This window comes from Mustelus asterias, chromosome 25, assembly GCF_964213995.1.
Source record: "Mustelus asterias chromosome 25, sMusAst1.hap1.1, whole genome shotgun sequence".
Taxonomy (NCBI): Eukaryota; Metazoa; Chordata; class Chondrichthyes; order Carcharhiniformes; family Triakidae; genus Mustelus; species Mustelus asterias.
In genome coordinates, this window is record NC_135825.1 from 52,967,146 (window position 1) to 52,984,413 (window position 17,268).

The 17,268-nt window shown below is 41.5% G+C and overlaps 1 protein-coding gene across 2 annotated transcripts in view; it reads right to left on the bottom strand.

Annotated features, from left to right (window-relative positions):
* Positions 1-17,268, bottom strand: part of LOC144479180 (bcl-2 homologous antagonist/killer-like) — a 67,487-nt gene that overhangs the window by 13,462 nt on the left and 36,757 nt on the right. For both annotated transcript variants that reach the window (XM_078197789.1, XM_078197788.1), the window contains exons 3-5: positions 15,532-15,664; positions 15,013-15,156; positions 8,336-8,516 (exon numbers count right to left, since the gene is read on the bottom strand). In XM_078197789.1, coding sequence (XP_078053915.1) covers positions 8,336-8,516; positions 15,013-15,156; positions 15,532-15,664 — 458 coding nt within the window. The remainder of the gene's footprint in view (positions 1-8,335; positions 8,517-15,012; positions 15,157-15,531; positions 15,665-17,268) is intronic.

Genomic DNA, 17,268 nt, shown 5'->3' on the forward strand with positions numbered 1-17,268 from the left:
GTTAGAGGGATTGGCGGGTAAAATATGGAGGGATATGGGGGTAGGGCCTGGATTGTGGTTGGTGCAGACTCGATGGGCCAAATGGCCTCTTTCTGCACTGTAGGGTTTCTATGATAACTAGGAGCAGGAGTGGGCAATTTAGCCCCTCGAGCCTACTCTGCCATCTAATATGATCATAGCTGATCTCATCCAGGCCTCAGCTCCACTTTCCCGCCCATTCACCATAGCCCTTCAAACCCTTACTAATTAAAAATCTGTCCATCTTTTCCTTAAATTTACTCAAAGTCCCAGCATCCATCATGCTCTGGGGAGTGAATTCCACAGACTCGTGACCCTTTGAGAGAAGTCATCTCTGTTTTAAATCTGCCACCATTTATCCTAAAACTATGTCTTCTTGTTCTAGATTCCCCTACAAGAGGAATCATACCTCTCCATGTCTACTTTGTCAATCCCCCTTATCATCTTGTACACCTCAATTAGATCTCCCCTCATTCTTCTAAATCCCAGGGAGTACAGGCCTAAACTGCCCAATCTCTCTTCATAAGACAGACCCCTCATCTCTGGAATCAATCTAGTGAACTTCCGCAGAACTCGGTGTGGTGACAAGTTCTCCCTCAATGTCAGCAAAATGAAGGAGCTAGTCATTGACTTCAGGAAACATAGTGGAGGACATGCCCCTGTCCACAAAAGGTGATGAAGTGGAGGTGGTCGAGAGCTTCAGGTTTCTTGTTGTTCAGGTCATCAACAACCTGTCCTGGTCCCGCCAACGCTATAGTTAAGAAAGCCCACCAATGCCCCTACTTTCTCAGAAGGTGGGGGTAGGGCCTGGGTGGGATTGTGGTCGGTGCAGACTTGATGGGCCGAATGGCCTCTTTCTGTACTGTAGGGTTTCTATGATTTCGAAGGCTAAGGAAATTCGGCACGTCCACTCCAACTTTCACCAATTTTTACAGATGTACCATAGGAAGCATAATAGCTTGGTATGGCTCCTGCTCTGCCCAAGACCGCAAGAAACTACAAAGAGTTGTCAATGTAGCCCAGTCCGTCACGCAAACCAGCCTCCCATCCATTGACTGTCTACACGCCCCATTGCCTCGGGAAAACAGCCAGCATAATGAAGGACCCCACGCACCCCGGACATACTTTCTTCCACCTCCTAATGTCTGAGGACACGTACCAACCGACTCAAGAACAGTTTCTTTCCTGCTGCCATCAGGCTATTGAATGATCCTATCACATTTTAAGCTGATCTTTCTCTTCACTCTATTGGTAACTGCAACTCTATATTCTGTACCTTATCCTTTTGTCTGTATAGCTCACAAGAAACAGTACTTTTCATCGTATCCCAATACAATAATACATCAATTCAATTTTCCACCACTGCAGCAGGTTTTATTCTACCAACTTTACGTTCTGCCATTGGGACAATATTTTTGACATCTCCCACCAGAATCACTTCCTGAAGCTTCTTGAAGTCTTGTTTGACCTTTATCAATTAATACCACCTATCAAGAACCATTCCCTGCTCTCTAGCAAATTCCACAAAGGTCTAAAACATGTTTCCTCTTTATATTTCAAAGTCTATCAGTCTCTGGTACTCATCTGCGTTGAGGATGTCAGTTCACCATCTACAAGGCACAAGTCAAGAGGGCAATGTGATACTCTCCACTTGCTTGGATGAGCACAGCTCCAACAACACTCAAGAAGCTCGACACCACATAGGATAAAGCAACCTGTTTGATTGTTACTCCTTCCACAAGCATTCAATTCCTCCACCACTGACAAACAGTGGCAGCCACGTGCACCATTCATTAGGCAGCACCTTCCAAACACACAGCCAGTACCAGCCAGAAGGATAAGGGCAACAGAAACCTGGGAACATCGCAACCTGGAGGTTCCCCCTCCAAGTCATTTACCATTTGAAATATATTGCCATTCCTTCAGTATCACTGGGTCAAAATCCTGGAACTTCCTTCCTGACATCACTGTGGGTGTATCGACACCTCAGGTCTGCAGCGGTTCAAGAAGGCAACTCCTGCTGAAGGGCAACTAGAAACAGACAATAAGTGCTGGCCTAGTCAGCGGTTTCCACATCCGTAAATGAATTTTAAAAACAAATCTTTACTCATAGTCACCATGAACTCTTCTGAAAATGACAAGTACACCTCCAAAGATATCCCCATAAAAACAGTCTGGGAGAGCATAATTCTTTTGGCAAATCCACTTTGTGGCAACTTTCTCAAATGACACAAGGCACATCTGTACTCTTTCCTCACTAAATCTAGGTAGGCAAATGAATACTCCTTGCCAAATAAGAAGCACAAAGAGTTGGCTCAGTGCCATCCCCCCCTTTCCCTTCCAGTGCACATACTTTTGAACTTGTCTCTTTCCATTCTCACCCTTCATGTGTGTGTTTCCCCCAATTGTCTTTTTCTCACCCCCCCCCCCCCCCCCTTCTTTACTCCTAATTTCAGTCTCTCCCGTTCGAATTGTCTTTTGTCATTTGCTAATGTAATTTTGGCCAGTTCCACTTGATTACTAACAGGAACATCCTTTTCTTCCTTAAATTAGAGACACAATTATTCAACAATCTCTGCTTTCCTAGTTCCTGATTTCAAGTCAACATCCAATTCCTCTACTACAGTCTTCAAGCTATCTTTGGATAACTGTTCCAAGGCATCAAGAGACAAATCCATTCCCTCCAAAGAGATTGGAGCATTAAAGGTACTCAAGTTGATCCCTCAATGAGCACAGGAAAAGTAAACATGAAACCTTGCTTGTTTAAATTCTGGAAAATTCCAGTAACCTGTTACACAGCCAAATGGTTCGAGATCCAGGACAGTCCAAATTTTGTTACGATCTCCATGGAAACCATTAACAGAAAAGAACCAAACTTCTCCAATGATACCAACGAAAGGAACTGATGGACCAGATTTCACTAAGAATAAAAGCAAATTACTGCAGATGCTGGAATCTGAAACCAAAAGAGAAAATGCTGGAAAATCTCAGCAGGTCTGGCAGCATCTGTAAGGAGAGAAAAGAGCTGACGTTTCGAGTCTAGATGACCCTTTGTCAAAGCTTTGACAAAGGGTCATCTGGACTTGAAACGTCAGCTCTTTTTTCTCCTTACAGATGCTGCCAGACCTGCTGAGATTTTCCAGCATTTTCGCTTTTGGTTTCACTTTAAGAACTTTTACTGTAACAATCAAATAAACAAACAGAAGGCAAATTGTATTCAGTAGAAACCAAAAATAACTCATATAAACAGCCAAGAAAAACAATGGTGAATCTTTCAGCTAGCCCTCTTAATTGGCACCACATGCTATCCCAAAGTCCTTCTCAGTTCTCTGCTAAGAGTTCGACAACCATTCCTCACACAGGATTTGATCACCAGTAACTTCCAAAGACATCTTTGCTCCTGGCGAGTTCCAATGACAATCACCAACAAGGCGCACTTCTATGGAACCTCCCTTACTTCGATTACAACAGTCCAGATGGCACAGCTTTCCCAGAGTACTGTTCATTCACCACTCAGTAACACTCCAGCACACGAAATGGCCAACTCCAATATGTAAACCACCCAGCTCCACGGTGTGCCTGGACAGCGCTCAGATTTTATGTTTCAGTCCTTTCAGCCGGCTTCACAGGCTGAAATCAGATCTCCAAAATTAGTTTCCATTTCCCTGCCGGGGTTTACTTCTCAGAATGTCACAGCCAGGAATTCCAATCAAGAAACCTTTCCCAGAAACCTAGCCTTTGAGTTTCTGTTTCAATCAAGGACAGCCTCCAAAAACATTCGGGCTTTTAAACCATTTCATCACACGTAGCCTCCAGGCATAGCAGGCAGGCTCATAATTTATTATTTGTGTCTATATAATGCGTTTAATGCAGTATTACAATTTCTAATGTTCTCAGTGGTATTCCTTCAGTATTAAGGAAGACGGAAATAAATATGCAAGCACACTTAATATTCAAATAATCTGAAACTGATTGAATTTGGACAAATCACTAGTTTTCTAAAAATGCTGAGAGTATAGCATTAAGTAGGTCCATTACCCTTTAATTTGATCTCAAACATGGCAGAAGATTATGATTTTCTAACTTGCTTTGGAAAAATAAAGTGTTCAGATGCCCAAAAATGTATTTATTATTTTCAAAACTTAATTGTTGCTGGGGGAAATCAAGTATAAAAGTGGAAAGCATTGCTGCAGTTGTACAGGACCTTAATGAGACCACATCTGGATTACTGCGCACAGTTTTGGTCTCCTTACTTCAGGGTATAATTGCATTAGCAGTTCAGTGAAGGTTCACTCGTCTGATTCTTTTGGCATGAAGGGGTTGTCTTAGGAGGGACGGTTGGATAGGTTGGGCCTGTATCCATTGCAGGTGATCTTATTTGAAACACACAAGATCCTGAGGGCATTGACAGGGTTGATGCCGAGAGGATGTTTCCCCTTGTGAGGAAGTCTAGGACCAAAGGGACTCAGTTTAAAAATTAGAGGTCTCCCATTTAACATGGAGGACTTTCTCCTTTCAGAGGGTCGTTTGTGGAATTCTCTCCCCCAGTGGAGGCTCGATCACTGAATATATTCAAAGCTGAGTTGAGACAGATTTCTGATCGACAATAGAGTCAATGCTAATGGAGGACAGGCAAGAAAGTCAAATGGTGCAGCGGGCTCAAGGGGCCTTTAAACTAGTAAATGGCAAAACTACAAACATATTGATTAAACCAGAAGAGCGCAATAACAAACAGGTGAATAAAGCATCACTGCTGACGGGCAGGTTAGAGACAGTGTATAGCACAATTAAGGCTTCTATATACAAGTGCACTGTGTGCAAGGAGCTGAAGGCACTAATTTAAATTGGAGATTATCATAGAAACCCTACAGTGCAGAAAGAGGCCATCTGGCCCATCGAGTCTGCACCGACCACAATCCCACCCAGGCCCTACTCCCATATCCCTACATATTTTACCCGCTAATCCCTCTAACCTACACATCTCAGGCCACTAAGGGGCAATTTTAGCATAGCCAATCAACCTAACCCGCACATCTTTGGACTGTGGGAGGAAACCGGAGCACCCGGAGGAAACCCACGCAGACACGAGGAGAATGTGCAAACTCCACACAGACAGTGACCCAAGCCGGGAATCGAACCCAGGTCCCTGGAGCTGTGAAGCAGCAGTGCTAACCACTGTGCTACCGTGCCGCCCATGATATTGTAGCATTACTGAGACATGGCTGCAGGATAGTTGAGACTGGGAACTGAATATACAGGGTTATAAGGTTTACAGGACGGATGGGGAAATAGCCTTACTGATTAGAAACAAAATCACTTCAATGATGAGGGAGGATTTGAGGGGAAAGCATCTGGTGGAGACCTTATGGGTGGGAATGAGTTACAGTAAAGGATGTAAAACTGTAATTGGTGTTACGTATAGACCCCCGGCAGCAGCTCTGAAGTGCCAGATTGTAAAAGTGCAGAAATTAAGTATGTAGCAAAGGCAGAATAGTATTAATGGGGGGGTTTTAAACTTTAATATAGATTGGGAGAGACAGACAAGCAGCTGTCAGAAAGGTAGTGAATTTCTGGAGTGTCTGGGATCATTTCCTACAGCAATGATCCTGGATGCAACAAGGGGACAAGCAATACTGGATTTAGTAATGAACCGGATTTAATTAGTAACCTAAAGTGCATAAACATTTATCAAATAGTGATCATAACACAATCAGAGTTCAACATAGCGTTTCAAAGTCAAAAGCAGGAATTGGCTACTATTGGATTTAGGTCAGGCCAACTTTAACGAGCTGAGATGGAGACCGCCCACAGTAAACTGGGAACATCTGCGAATGGGTAAAACTACTGAAGGACAGTGGAGGATATTTAAAGAAATATTGAATGCAACACAAAACCAGTTTATACCCTTGAGAAGGAAAAGCTCCGTTTCACAGAAAAAACAGCTCCCGACAACTAAAGAGATATGGGACAGTGTTAAACTGAAAGAAAGGGTTTACAAAAATGCCAAAAACAGCACAGATCCTACCAAATAGGAAAGATAAAAAGACCAGCAAAGTGCCACAAAGTAGCTTATAAGAGCTCTTAAAAGGGATTAGGAGTCTTGCAAGAGACATCAAGATCAATAACTAAAGAGTGACAAATCTCCAGGACCTGCCGGTTTCCATCGGAGGGTGTTAAAGGAAGTAGGGCCGCACATTGTTGATGCCCTAACTATAATCTTTCAGAGTTCCCTAGGTTCAGGAGTCGCCCCCCTGGACTGGAAAATTGCTCGTCACTCTGTTTTTTAAGAAGGGTGAAAGAGAATATCCAGGGAATTACAGACCAGTTACTCCAACATCTGTGGTGGGGAGGGTAACTGAACACCTCAAAAATTCAGTTAAATCAGAGATAGCCAGGATGGATTCATGCCTGACAAACCTCAGTGAGTGTTTTGAGGAGGTGACTAAGATAGCGGACAGGGTCATATCTATGGATAGTGAAGGGCTTTGATAAAGTCCCACATAAGAGACTGTTAACTAAAGTACAATACCACAGAATGGAGGGCAAATTACTGAATGACTGGGAAATTGGTTGAGTGGCAGGGGAGGAAAAGTAGGGATAGTAGGTAGGTATTGAAATCGGCAGGATGTGACTAGTGGTGTCCCAGAAGGATCTGTGCTGGGCCCTCAATTGGTCACATTGTGACTTGGATAATGGCACAGAAAGTTATATCTCTAAATTTGCTGATGACAGTTAGGCAGCTTTGTGGATGGTGCAGATGATAGTATAAAATTACAAAGGGATATTGATAGACTAGGTGAATGGGCTAAACTGTAGCAGATGGACTTCAATCTAAACAAGTCTGAGGTTATCCATTTTGGACGGAAAATGGATAGAGTTGAGTACTCTCCAGGTGATATGAAGTTAAATCTAGCAGACATCGAAAGAGACTTGGAGATTCAGGCATAGAGCTCTTTAAAATGCCACAAACAGGTGCAGGATTCAGTCAAGAAGGGTAATGGAATACTGGTCTATACATCTAGAGAACTGGAATACAAGGACACAGAATTTGTTACAGCTATACAAAACCCCGGTCATCCCCCACTGTGAGCAGATCTGAGCACCACACCTTAGGAAGGATATATTGGCCTTGGAGGGAGCGCATCGTAGATTTACAAGAATGATACCTGGACTTTAGGGGTTTAGTTATGAGGAGAGATTATATAAATTAGACAGGTTTTCTCTAGAATTTAGAAGGTTATGGGGGTGATCTGATCGAAGTCTTCAAGACATTAACAGAAAAGAACAGGGTAGAAAAAGACAAACTATTTCCACTGGTTGGAGATTCTAGAACTAGGGGATATGGTCTAAAAGTTAGGGCCAGACCATTCAGAAGAGATGTTTGGAAGCACTTCCACACACAAAGGGTGGTAGAGCTTTGGAACTCTCTTCCACAAGCAGCAGTTGATGCTAGATCAGTTGCTATCTTTAAATCTGAGATAGATACATTTTTGTTAAGCAAAGGTATGAAGGTATATGGGCTAAGGCAGGTATATGGAGTTAGGCCTCAGATCAGCCATGGTCTCATTAAATGGCAGAATAGGCTTGGTGAGCTAAATGGCCTATTCCTGTTCCTATGTTCTTATTTTCTTTTTATTTTCCTACTTATAATTCTTGTGTTCCAACTTGGTTCATTTGATATATGCAGGTGAGTAAAACTGGAATCAATTACTCGCCTGTATTAGCTGATGCCAACTCGCAAGGTTGTGCTAAAATTGACCTCAGAATTCCTAGATTAAAACTGGAGAAGGGGCAGTGACTCAGGAAGCACGTTCCCCTATTCCGAACAGTCCTAGTTTGAGGGCTGTATGCGTCAGAAATAAACTTTAAAAACAGAAAGTGTCAGAAAGTTTATTTATTCATGTCACAAGTAGGCCTACATTAACACTGCAATGAAGTTACTGTGAAAATCCCCAAGTCACCACACTCCTGCCCCTGTTCGGGTACACTGAGGGAGAATTTAGCATAGCCACTGCACCTAACCAGCACACCTTGGACTGTGGGAGGAAACCCGAGCAACCGGAGGAAACCCACACAGACACGGGGAGAATGTGCAGACTCCGCATAGATAGTGACCCAAGCCAGGAATCGAACCCGGGTCCCTGGTGCTGTGAGGCAGCAGTGCTAGCCATTCTGCCACTGTGCCGCCCTGTCAAGAGTGATGACTATATGGGACAGGTACTAACTTCAGTGCACCCAGGATGTGCTCTGTAGAAGAAAAACAGAAAAATATATTCATAGCATTTAACTTGAAAACCAGCAACCTCCTAGCACTCACCCAGCCTCCTTGAGCTGCAATCCATTGTGCAATTCTATTTCTCAATACAAACTCTGCAATGAATTTTGCAATTTGACTCAGGAATCCCTTCATACCGTTCTGGAAGACGTAAATGGCCATTCGATAGCCAAACCCCAACAGGGCTATCACACGGCCCCAGTTTATGCCGCTTTCAAAGAGTCTGCAAGAAGAACATACAATTTCAGCATCATCTTCAAATACTGATTTACCAGAAAAGTTACACAGACATTTTAATACAAGTTCAAAAATCACGTCACCTTTGTTTGAAAATCTGACCATGTTCCAATATTCATGTTATTGGGGCAGCTAGTTTATTATACCAACAACCTTTAGTAAACAGATTTGAATAATTGCTCCAGTAGCTACCAGATATGGTCAAAGTTCACATCAGACTGGTAGACTCGAATCAGATACACTAAGTTCATTTTAGAAAATTAAGCTAATCAGATGAGAAGGGTAACTGTGGGAGAGCATCTTGGTGGCAATGATCTTAACTCCGTTAGATTTAATATAGCTATGGAAAAGACCAAAATAGACCAAAAGCAAAAGTTATAAACTGGGGAGAGGCCAATTTGTTACCTGACAAAAATGGATGAAAACAACTACTCGAAGATAAACCAATGTCAGAGCAGTGGAGGTGTTTGAGAAGGAGAAAGAGAGAGTTCACGAAAAAAGGGACTCCTTAATCTAAACCCCTGGATGTCAAAGTGCATTCATGATGGGATAAAGCAAATAAAGGAAAGAGCTTAACATCACAGAAAACCTAGGAGAACAAAGGAGGAGGTGAAATTTAAAAAATGAAATTAGAAAAGCATAAAGGCGGCATGAAAAATATTGGTAAATAAAATGAAGGAAAACACAAAACATGTTTTCTACATTAGATACAAAGCAAGACGATCACCAAGGGAAAAAAAGAGTGTAGGCTCAATGCATCTTGTGTGGAGGCGCAAGACATGGGCACAGTTCTTCGTGGATACGATGCTTCAAAACGGAAGACATTGTAGTTACTAAGTGTGAAAGATTGGATGATATAAACAGAGGGAGAAGGAAATTCTGAGTTTCGCATCAACAGATACATCAGCATTCACAGATTAAATCCCAGTTTAGGATAAGGAGGAAAATAGCAGAAGCTCTAATAATCATTTCCCAATCCTCTCTGGCTACAGGTGTGTTTTGGCAAAATGCTAACATTGGACGTGTGTTTAATAAGTGCGAAAAGAATAGACAGAGTATTTATAGGCCAGTCAGCCTAATCTCAGTTATGGGAAAGTATGCATCATTTAGAAGAGGCACAGATTAACCAATAATAGTCAGCGTGGGATTTGTGAAAGGAAACTGTCTAAAATGGTGTCATTAAATTTTTGACAAGGTCACACAAAAAGAGCCCATTGGTTCCAAAGACAAATTAGATCTAGGAAGCAAATCAGAATGGTCGACATGCGTTTCTGCAACTGAAAAGTTGTTTCTAGTGACGTTCCACATGGCTTAGAACTAGATTTTCCTTTTTCCTAGTGTAAATCAATGGTTTGGTCTAAAAAAAAACCACAGGGCGCATAATTAAAACTTTGCAGATGATTCAAAAATTGTCTGTTTGTTAGTTAGTGAGGAAGAAAGCTGTAGAATGTAGAGATTTATCAATGGACTGGTCAGGAGGGCAGAAAAGTGGCAAATAGAATTCAGAGAAGTAAACGGCAATATCTTCAATGCAGGTAAACAAGGCACGGAAATACACAATAAATGGTAGGATGTTGGTGTAGGGGAACGGAGGGACCTTGGAGTGCATGTCCATAGATCCCTGAAAGTAGCAGAACAGGTAATTAAGAGGTTAAGAAACCACGTGAGGTACTTTCCTTTATTTTAAGAAACTGAATATAAGAGCAGGAAGGTTTTACTCAAACTGCTAGTTAAGCTACAGCTAGAGTACTATATATAGCTCTGATCACCACATTACACGAAAATGTGATCCCATTAGGCTGGGTACAGAGAGATTTAGTACATTGCCAGGAATGGAGAATTTTGGTTCATTTGAATCATAGAATCCTTAAAGTAGTGAAGGAGGTCATTCGGCCCATCAAGTCTGCACCCACTCTCTGAAAGAACATCCAACCCAAGCCCATTCCTATAATCTCATTTCCCTAATCTACACATCTTGGGACATGAAGGGGCAATTTAACATAGCCAATCCACCTAACCTGCACATCATTGGACTGTGGGAGAAAACCAGAATACCCGGAGGAAACCCACGAAGATGCAGGTAGAATTACAAACTCCATATAGACTGTTACCCAAGGCTGGAATCGGACCCGGGTCCCTGCACTGAGAGGCAGCAGTACTAACCACTGTGCCACTGTACCGCCCATTTCAGCTATAAGGAAATATTGCATAGAGTAGAGTTGTTTTTTTTTTAAAAAAAGGTGAGGGAGATTTAATTGAGGTGTGCAAAATTATGAATAGGCTAAATGGAATGGATAAGAATAATCTTTTTCCCATCGCAGAGAGGTTAGTAACCAGAGGGCAGAGAATTGAAGTGATGGCAGAAAAGGTAGCAGAGGTAGAAATCCTCACTGCATTTTAACATGAACTTGAAGTGCAGTAATCTACAAGGCTTCTGATTAAGTGTGGGAAAGGTGGATTAGACAAGATAGCTACTTTTTGGCTGGAAGATACCTGATGGGTTGACTTGTCCCTGCTGGTCTGTAAATTTTCTTTTTTTTTTGCATCAATAATAAAATCTCCCTATTTTCAGTCAATCCACCATCATTCAAAATCTTCAACTTTTAAATCCAAGTTGTATTTGAATAAGTATTTTTTTATAAGTAATACAGCATGATTCCAAATAATCATAGTAGTTGCAGCAGTTAACACCAAGCTTGAACTGATTTAAATCAACTTTCCTGATATTCTCACCAAAATTCATTCTCAGAACTTGGCAACTCTTTAACCGATCTTGTGCCAAGCTGTTTTTTTAAAAAAACTGTCTGACCCCCCCTTATGAAGGATGTGTTATGGTGCAGTGGATAGCGCACTGCCTCTGACCAGGAGCTCCAGTTTTGAGTCCCACCACAGGACTTGGTTGAGGAAGGTGCGTTCATAACGCTACCAAACAAGTTGTGTAGCAACACGTCAAAGGCAGGCAGGAAGAGAGAGAGAGATTCCTGGTCAGCCATGTAATGGAAAGTAGGTTGGAGGCTCTACGAGCATTTTCTTATAGATCCAGATTACAATATGCTATAGTGCATGTTTTCACAGCACCTCAGATGTCCTGAGCAAACTGTAGCACACTGCCATCACCACCTTTCACTGATGGCTCTCAAAAGCTCTTGCACAACCACCACTGGAAACTGAACATACTTGAGTACTTTATAACTGCATATGTTACCAGCATTTTAGACAAAACTATGGTAATCAGTCAGTCAGGCCAACATCAAACAATTATGACCAAACAGACTACCTAATCTAATAGCTGGGGAAGGAAGCGGAATGCAATGCGCATTGCTGGATCACCTGCCATTTCAACATTTTAGTGAACAGAATAGATTTGTTTGGGCTATTCTGTTTTCTTTTTAAAAAGTTGCACATTAACAAGTTAATGAACTACAGTCAGAGGTTTCTTTATTGTAAGTTATCTTAACCATAATAAATAGGTTGGAAAAGGATTACAAAGCAAAATGTGAATGTGTTTACCTGCCCTTTTGCTGCTGTAAGGTTGTAATAGTCAAGCAATAGTTAAGAGTCTATAGTCCAGCATCCAAAGGAAAGCAGAAACAAAGGACAGGAATGACAATTAGGCAAGATGTGAACACTGAGCATCAGTTCTAACAATTTGAAGAAAATTAAAGCTTAAATATTGCTTATACCTTATTTAGGAACATAGGAATAGGAGTAGCAATTTAGCCCCTCTGTCCACCATCCAATGAGATAGTGACTGATCTTGGACCTAATCCATATACCCATCTGTGTATCATATCACTCAATAATTTCAGTTAACAAAAATCTTCAATACCTCACCTTATTCACCATGATTATGTGCAAGCAGTCAAGAGCTCATCAATCTCTGAGATTAGCTAACCCAAAAAGGGCCAAATGCACAAGGCTTAGGCTGTTTTTGATAACTACTTCATGCATGGAGAGAACCCCAAAATGTTTGCAACCAGTATTTTGACAATTTTGGAGAATAAAGCAACTGAGTTTCGTTAGAAAGATGGGCTAAACTGGTAAGGAAAATACATGCCCGAATTTAAAACACCTTAGTGCCTCCATGTACATATGTGCAATACGAAATCATAAGCAGTACAAATTTCTATACGAGGCAGCTATCTACCTTGCGCAATTTCTACATTTTCCACATTAGACAGACATCTGTCTGTCTTGAGCAATGCCAGTTGCCAACAACAGAGGGGGTTATAAAAATATGAATGTCTACTACTCCAAAAATTGCTTGAAACTTAATGACCAATTCAAACCATTTGGTAATAAATCAGATTAGAATATTTAACTTCAGTGAGCATCATTGGTCATTCTCATTTTGAGTAAAGTTGCTTTAGACTACTGCATTTGTTTAAATATTTTCTCTTTCTCACCCCCAAAATATTATATAACGAGGAGATAAAGAAACACGTGCTTGACTATCGGTGAAAAAAAAGAGACATGCTAGCGATGCCTTTCATCTTGCACTCATCCGGAGTTGGTTTTCAATTGGTTGTCTGTGCAATTCTTAGCACAATCAGGGTTGTTTAGCCAGTGTTGTCAAATTGCAGGATCACATCTAATGCAATGATCTTAAGTGGGCGCAGTGTGGCTCACTTATATATGCTAAAGCCATATATGTTCACACACAGCCCTTTTCTTTGCAGACAGAAGGAGCAGGCCCATGCATTGCATCTTTTCCAAATAAGAAAGTTTGGGAGACAGCCATTCCTTAGTCAATTACTTGCCCAGAGTCAAATTGCCTGGTTTGAAATTAAAAAGGTAGCAGTTAACTGTTTTCTGCTTCATTCTCTGTGGCAATGCCTCTACCAGAGTCCACTTGTCAACCAATTAGCACTCTCTTCTGTATAACTGCTGTCCACTTTATTATTGGTGTATCTTGCAAGCTATCCTGATGAATGCAAGATTAAAAGCTTCGATAGCACATCTCTTTTTTTTTCAAGCAATACTTAAGTTCTGTACTGCCAAATGGCTAAACATGTGCTTATGGTGCTTTACATAAAGATTCAATGTATACCTTAAGAAGATGTACAAAGACCAAGGGAATAAAAATGACAATCCATAAAAATATATAAGGGATATATATAGTAGATGAGGAAACAGAAGTCACAGCAGTGCTAATTTATGGAGTTATGTAGAGTGCAAAATGGGAATCAGTCATGTGGAATGAAGTAACGCAGGTTAATGAGAATTTAAAGGGTTTATTTTTTGAATTATGGAGCCTAATGTATCAATTTAGCCGAGAGAATCACTTCTGGAACGTGTGCGCACTTAGGGCCCAAATGGTACAAACGAAATGATGGCCAAAGACTTTCCTTTGGGAATATTCACACACACACACCCCTCTGGGAGAATATGCCAATAGAGAAGGAATGGATTGGGGGATTCTTTAACATTTTTGGAAAGTAGTTGGAACATTGTGTAGAACGGGGATTGAGGGTTACAAGGGCTGGTTGAACATTTTCCTAGGGCAGGCAGGGAAAAATCACAAACTGTTTCTTAAAATAGTGCCTCATGGAATGGAGAGAACATTGATCGAATAATCATGTGTGGACTCTAAATGGGGTGGGCTTGCTGTACCATATCCTCCATCTTGCTCCAAATTTTAAATACTTTGATATTTATAATCTACATTCAATAATATTTCATTCTGATGATCAAAAGTGTGGAAATGCTTGAGTCCAAGTTAAAAGATACTTTCCAAGCTCAAATAAAGATAACGTGTAAACAATAGCTGAAAGAGCGTTAAACCATTAGTGAACATATAAAGAACAAAGAACATTACAGCACAGGAACAGGCCCTTCGGCCCTCCAAGCCTGCACCAACCATGCTGCCCGACTGAACTAAAACCCTCTAAAAGAAGAAAGAAAATGACAATATATAAAACATTCCAGAGCTTACTGGTGGCTTAGTACACGATTATTTACAAATCTTGATCGCACTATTTTATTTTGCCACAAGTGCGAAGTTACTACTTAACGTATCCACAAGTCTCGTTTGCCAAACCTGGAGTCCAAATGATTTCATTTTGTGCTCTGAATTCACCACCACCTAACTTCTAATTGCCCAGTCTAAACCCAGCAACAAGATCAGTAACATTAGAACAAAGAACAAAGAACAATACAGCACAGGAACAGGCCCTTCGGCCCTCCAAGCCCGCGCCGCTCCCCGGTCCAGGATTGAATCCTGAATCCAGGATCCCCGCCCAATTTTACAGCCTATCTACATACCAATATCCTATCCACCGAGCTGTCCCTCACAGCTACGATGCTTTGTTCATCACAACCTAATTACTCCAGATTTATCAGATTAAACAGATTAGGTTCTCGTCAAAACAAACATTACACCCACATTAAGAAAAAAAAATCCCACGTTCTGCCTTCCAAGCAGCCCAGGAATCTTTGCAAATATAGTTTGTCTTCACAACTGACATCAGCGAGGCCCTTACCCATCAGCTATTTTCCGGAAGTAGTCGTAGGCATTTTCTGCATTGAGTGGCAGGGTTGACAGCAGATTGTGGAATTCTAGATCGTATCTACGATTGATGTCATCTCCAATAAGAGCAAGTTGCCGGCCTACCAGAGTTGGAGTACTTGAGAGGGAGGGAAGGAAAAAACACGGTCACAACTACTTAAAGTCACTACAACGCGAGATGCTGAAATGAAGTGACTGATGTGGAGAAAAACACTAATGTAACTTTAAATTGTTTTGGCGCAACATTCCACTCATTTTTATTAAGCGATTCTGCACATTGCTTAAGTGCAAATTCCTCAGAAAAAAGGACATATTATTGCAAAAGATTTCACGAGCGAAAACAAAATATTGATCGATGATGCATCTTTCTTTCCTTTCGCAAAAGACCTGTAACTGACCTAAAAAAATGCTGATACTACAAACTGCAGCTAGTATTTTGTCAGTGTGTCTGCCTAACACTACTTTGTGATAATATACGATACGAATATTGTACCTCTCAGGGGGCTGGTGCATTTCAGTTATCTCTGGATCTTCTGGGACATTCGCTCCTTCATCCCTCTCCGATTGGTATCGGAAGAAGACGTAACTCCTGAAGACATCCTCAGTCTCTTGCACAACACCTTCCTCTATGAAGGAAAAACAGTAGACGCCATTGCATAAATGCCTGTGATATTTGTGAAGTCACCCTTTCCAACAAAAGAACAGAATCAATCATTTACACATGACAGATGTATCTAGATATAGGGGGTGATTAGGGACCAAAGAGAGGATTTAAACATGGATCATGGCTGAGATATTAAAATAAATATTTTGCAGCTGCTTTTAAACCAGGGAACTTTCACCCGGACATGGTGGAAGAGGCGGTCCTGATACACTGAAATGATTTTACATTGATACAGATAGATTGTCTGTACTTAAGGCACCAGGGCTGGATGAGATGCATCCAAGGATACTGAGGGAAACGTGTGGAAACTGTAGAGGCATTGGTCACAATTATCCAGTCTTCCTTAGACTCTGAGGTAGTGCCTGAGAAAAAAACTGCATGTTACACCCTTTTTTCGAAATAAAAAGGTAGAAAGGCAAGACCAGCAACTACAAGCCAATCAGTTTAACTTCAGTGGTGGGGAAACTTATAAAAATAATAATTTGAGTCAAAATTAATAGTCTTTTGGACAAATGCAGATTAAGGAAAGACAACATGCATTTATTAAAGGAAAATAATGTTCAGCTAACTTGGAGTTGAGATTGCAATATCATATAGATGTACATCAAAATTATGACGACTAGCAGACATTAGACTGTAATCAGCACAAGTTTGCTTGGTCCATGTTTGACCCGATGCCATTAGGCTTCATGGGGTCCGTAGTCAATGTTGAGAATTCCTGGGGTCACCTCTCCTGACTCTATACCACTGAGTTGTCCCCTCTGGTTGGTGTCCCCTACTGGTGGAACAGGACAAATCCAGGAATGGTGATGGCAGAGTCTGGGCATTGGCTGAAAGGTACGCATGGTATAATTATCCATAGAATCCCTACAGTGCCAAAGGAGGCCATTCAGCCCATCGAGTCTGCACCAACCACAATCAACCCCAACCCTATTCCCGTAACCCCACATATTTACCCTATTAATACCGACACTCGGGTCAATTTAGCATGGCCAATCAACCTAACCCGCACATCTTTGGACTGTGGGAGGAAACCGGAGCACCCGGAGGGAACCCACACAGACACCCGGAGAATGTGCAGACTCCACACCGACAGTGACCTGAGGCCGGAATTGAACCTGGGTCTCTGGTGCTGTGAGGCAGCAATGCTAACCACTGTGCCACCGTGAACCAAAATAAAAACCAGTCTTTGCCTGTTAAAAATTGAGGTCATTTTGTTTCAAGATCACCACATGACATAATCAACTTTTATTCACTGCAGAGAGGAGGGAAATCGGTAAGACTGTATATTTGGTCATGGGGACATATTCCTTCAACCTCTAGTAATTTCCACCATCATCTCTTGAAAGTGATGGATTAGGTGGACACATATCCGTTAGCAGGGCTATGGCTTTAGAAATGTTGGCCAACTGGCCAGTGAGCCCTGGTAAAACATTGCAAGATTGTTCAACCAAAATGAAAATGTAAATTTGATCATGCTGTCTGCTATTATCCACACAAGCACTTGGTACCAGAGACTTATAAATGGAATTCTCTTCCTTACCTAGTGAAAGAAACACATTCAAT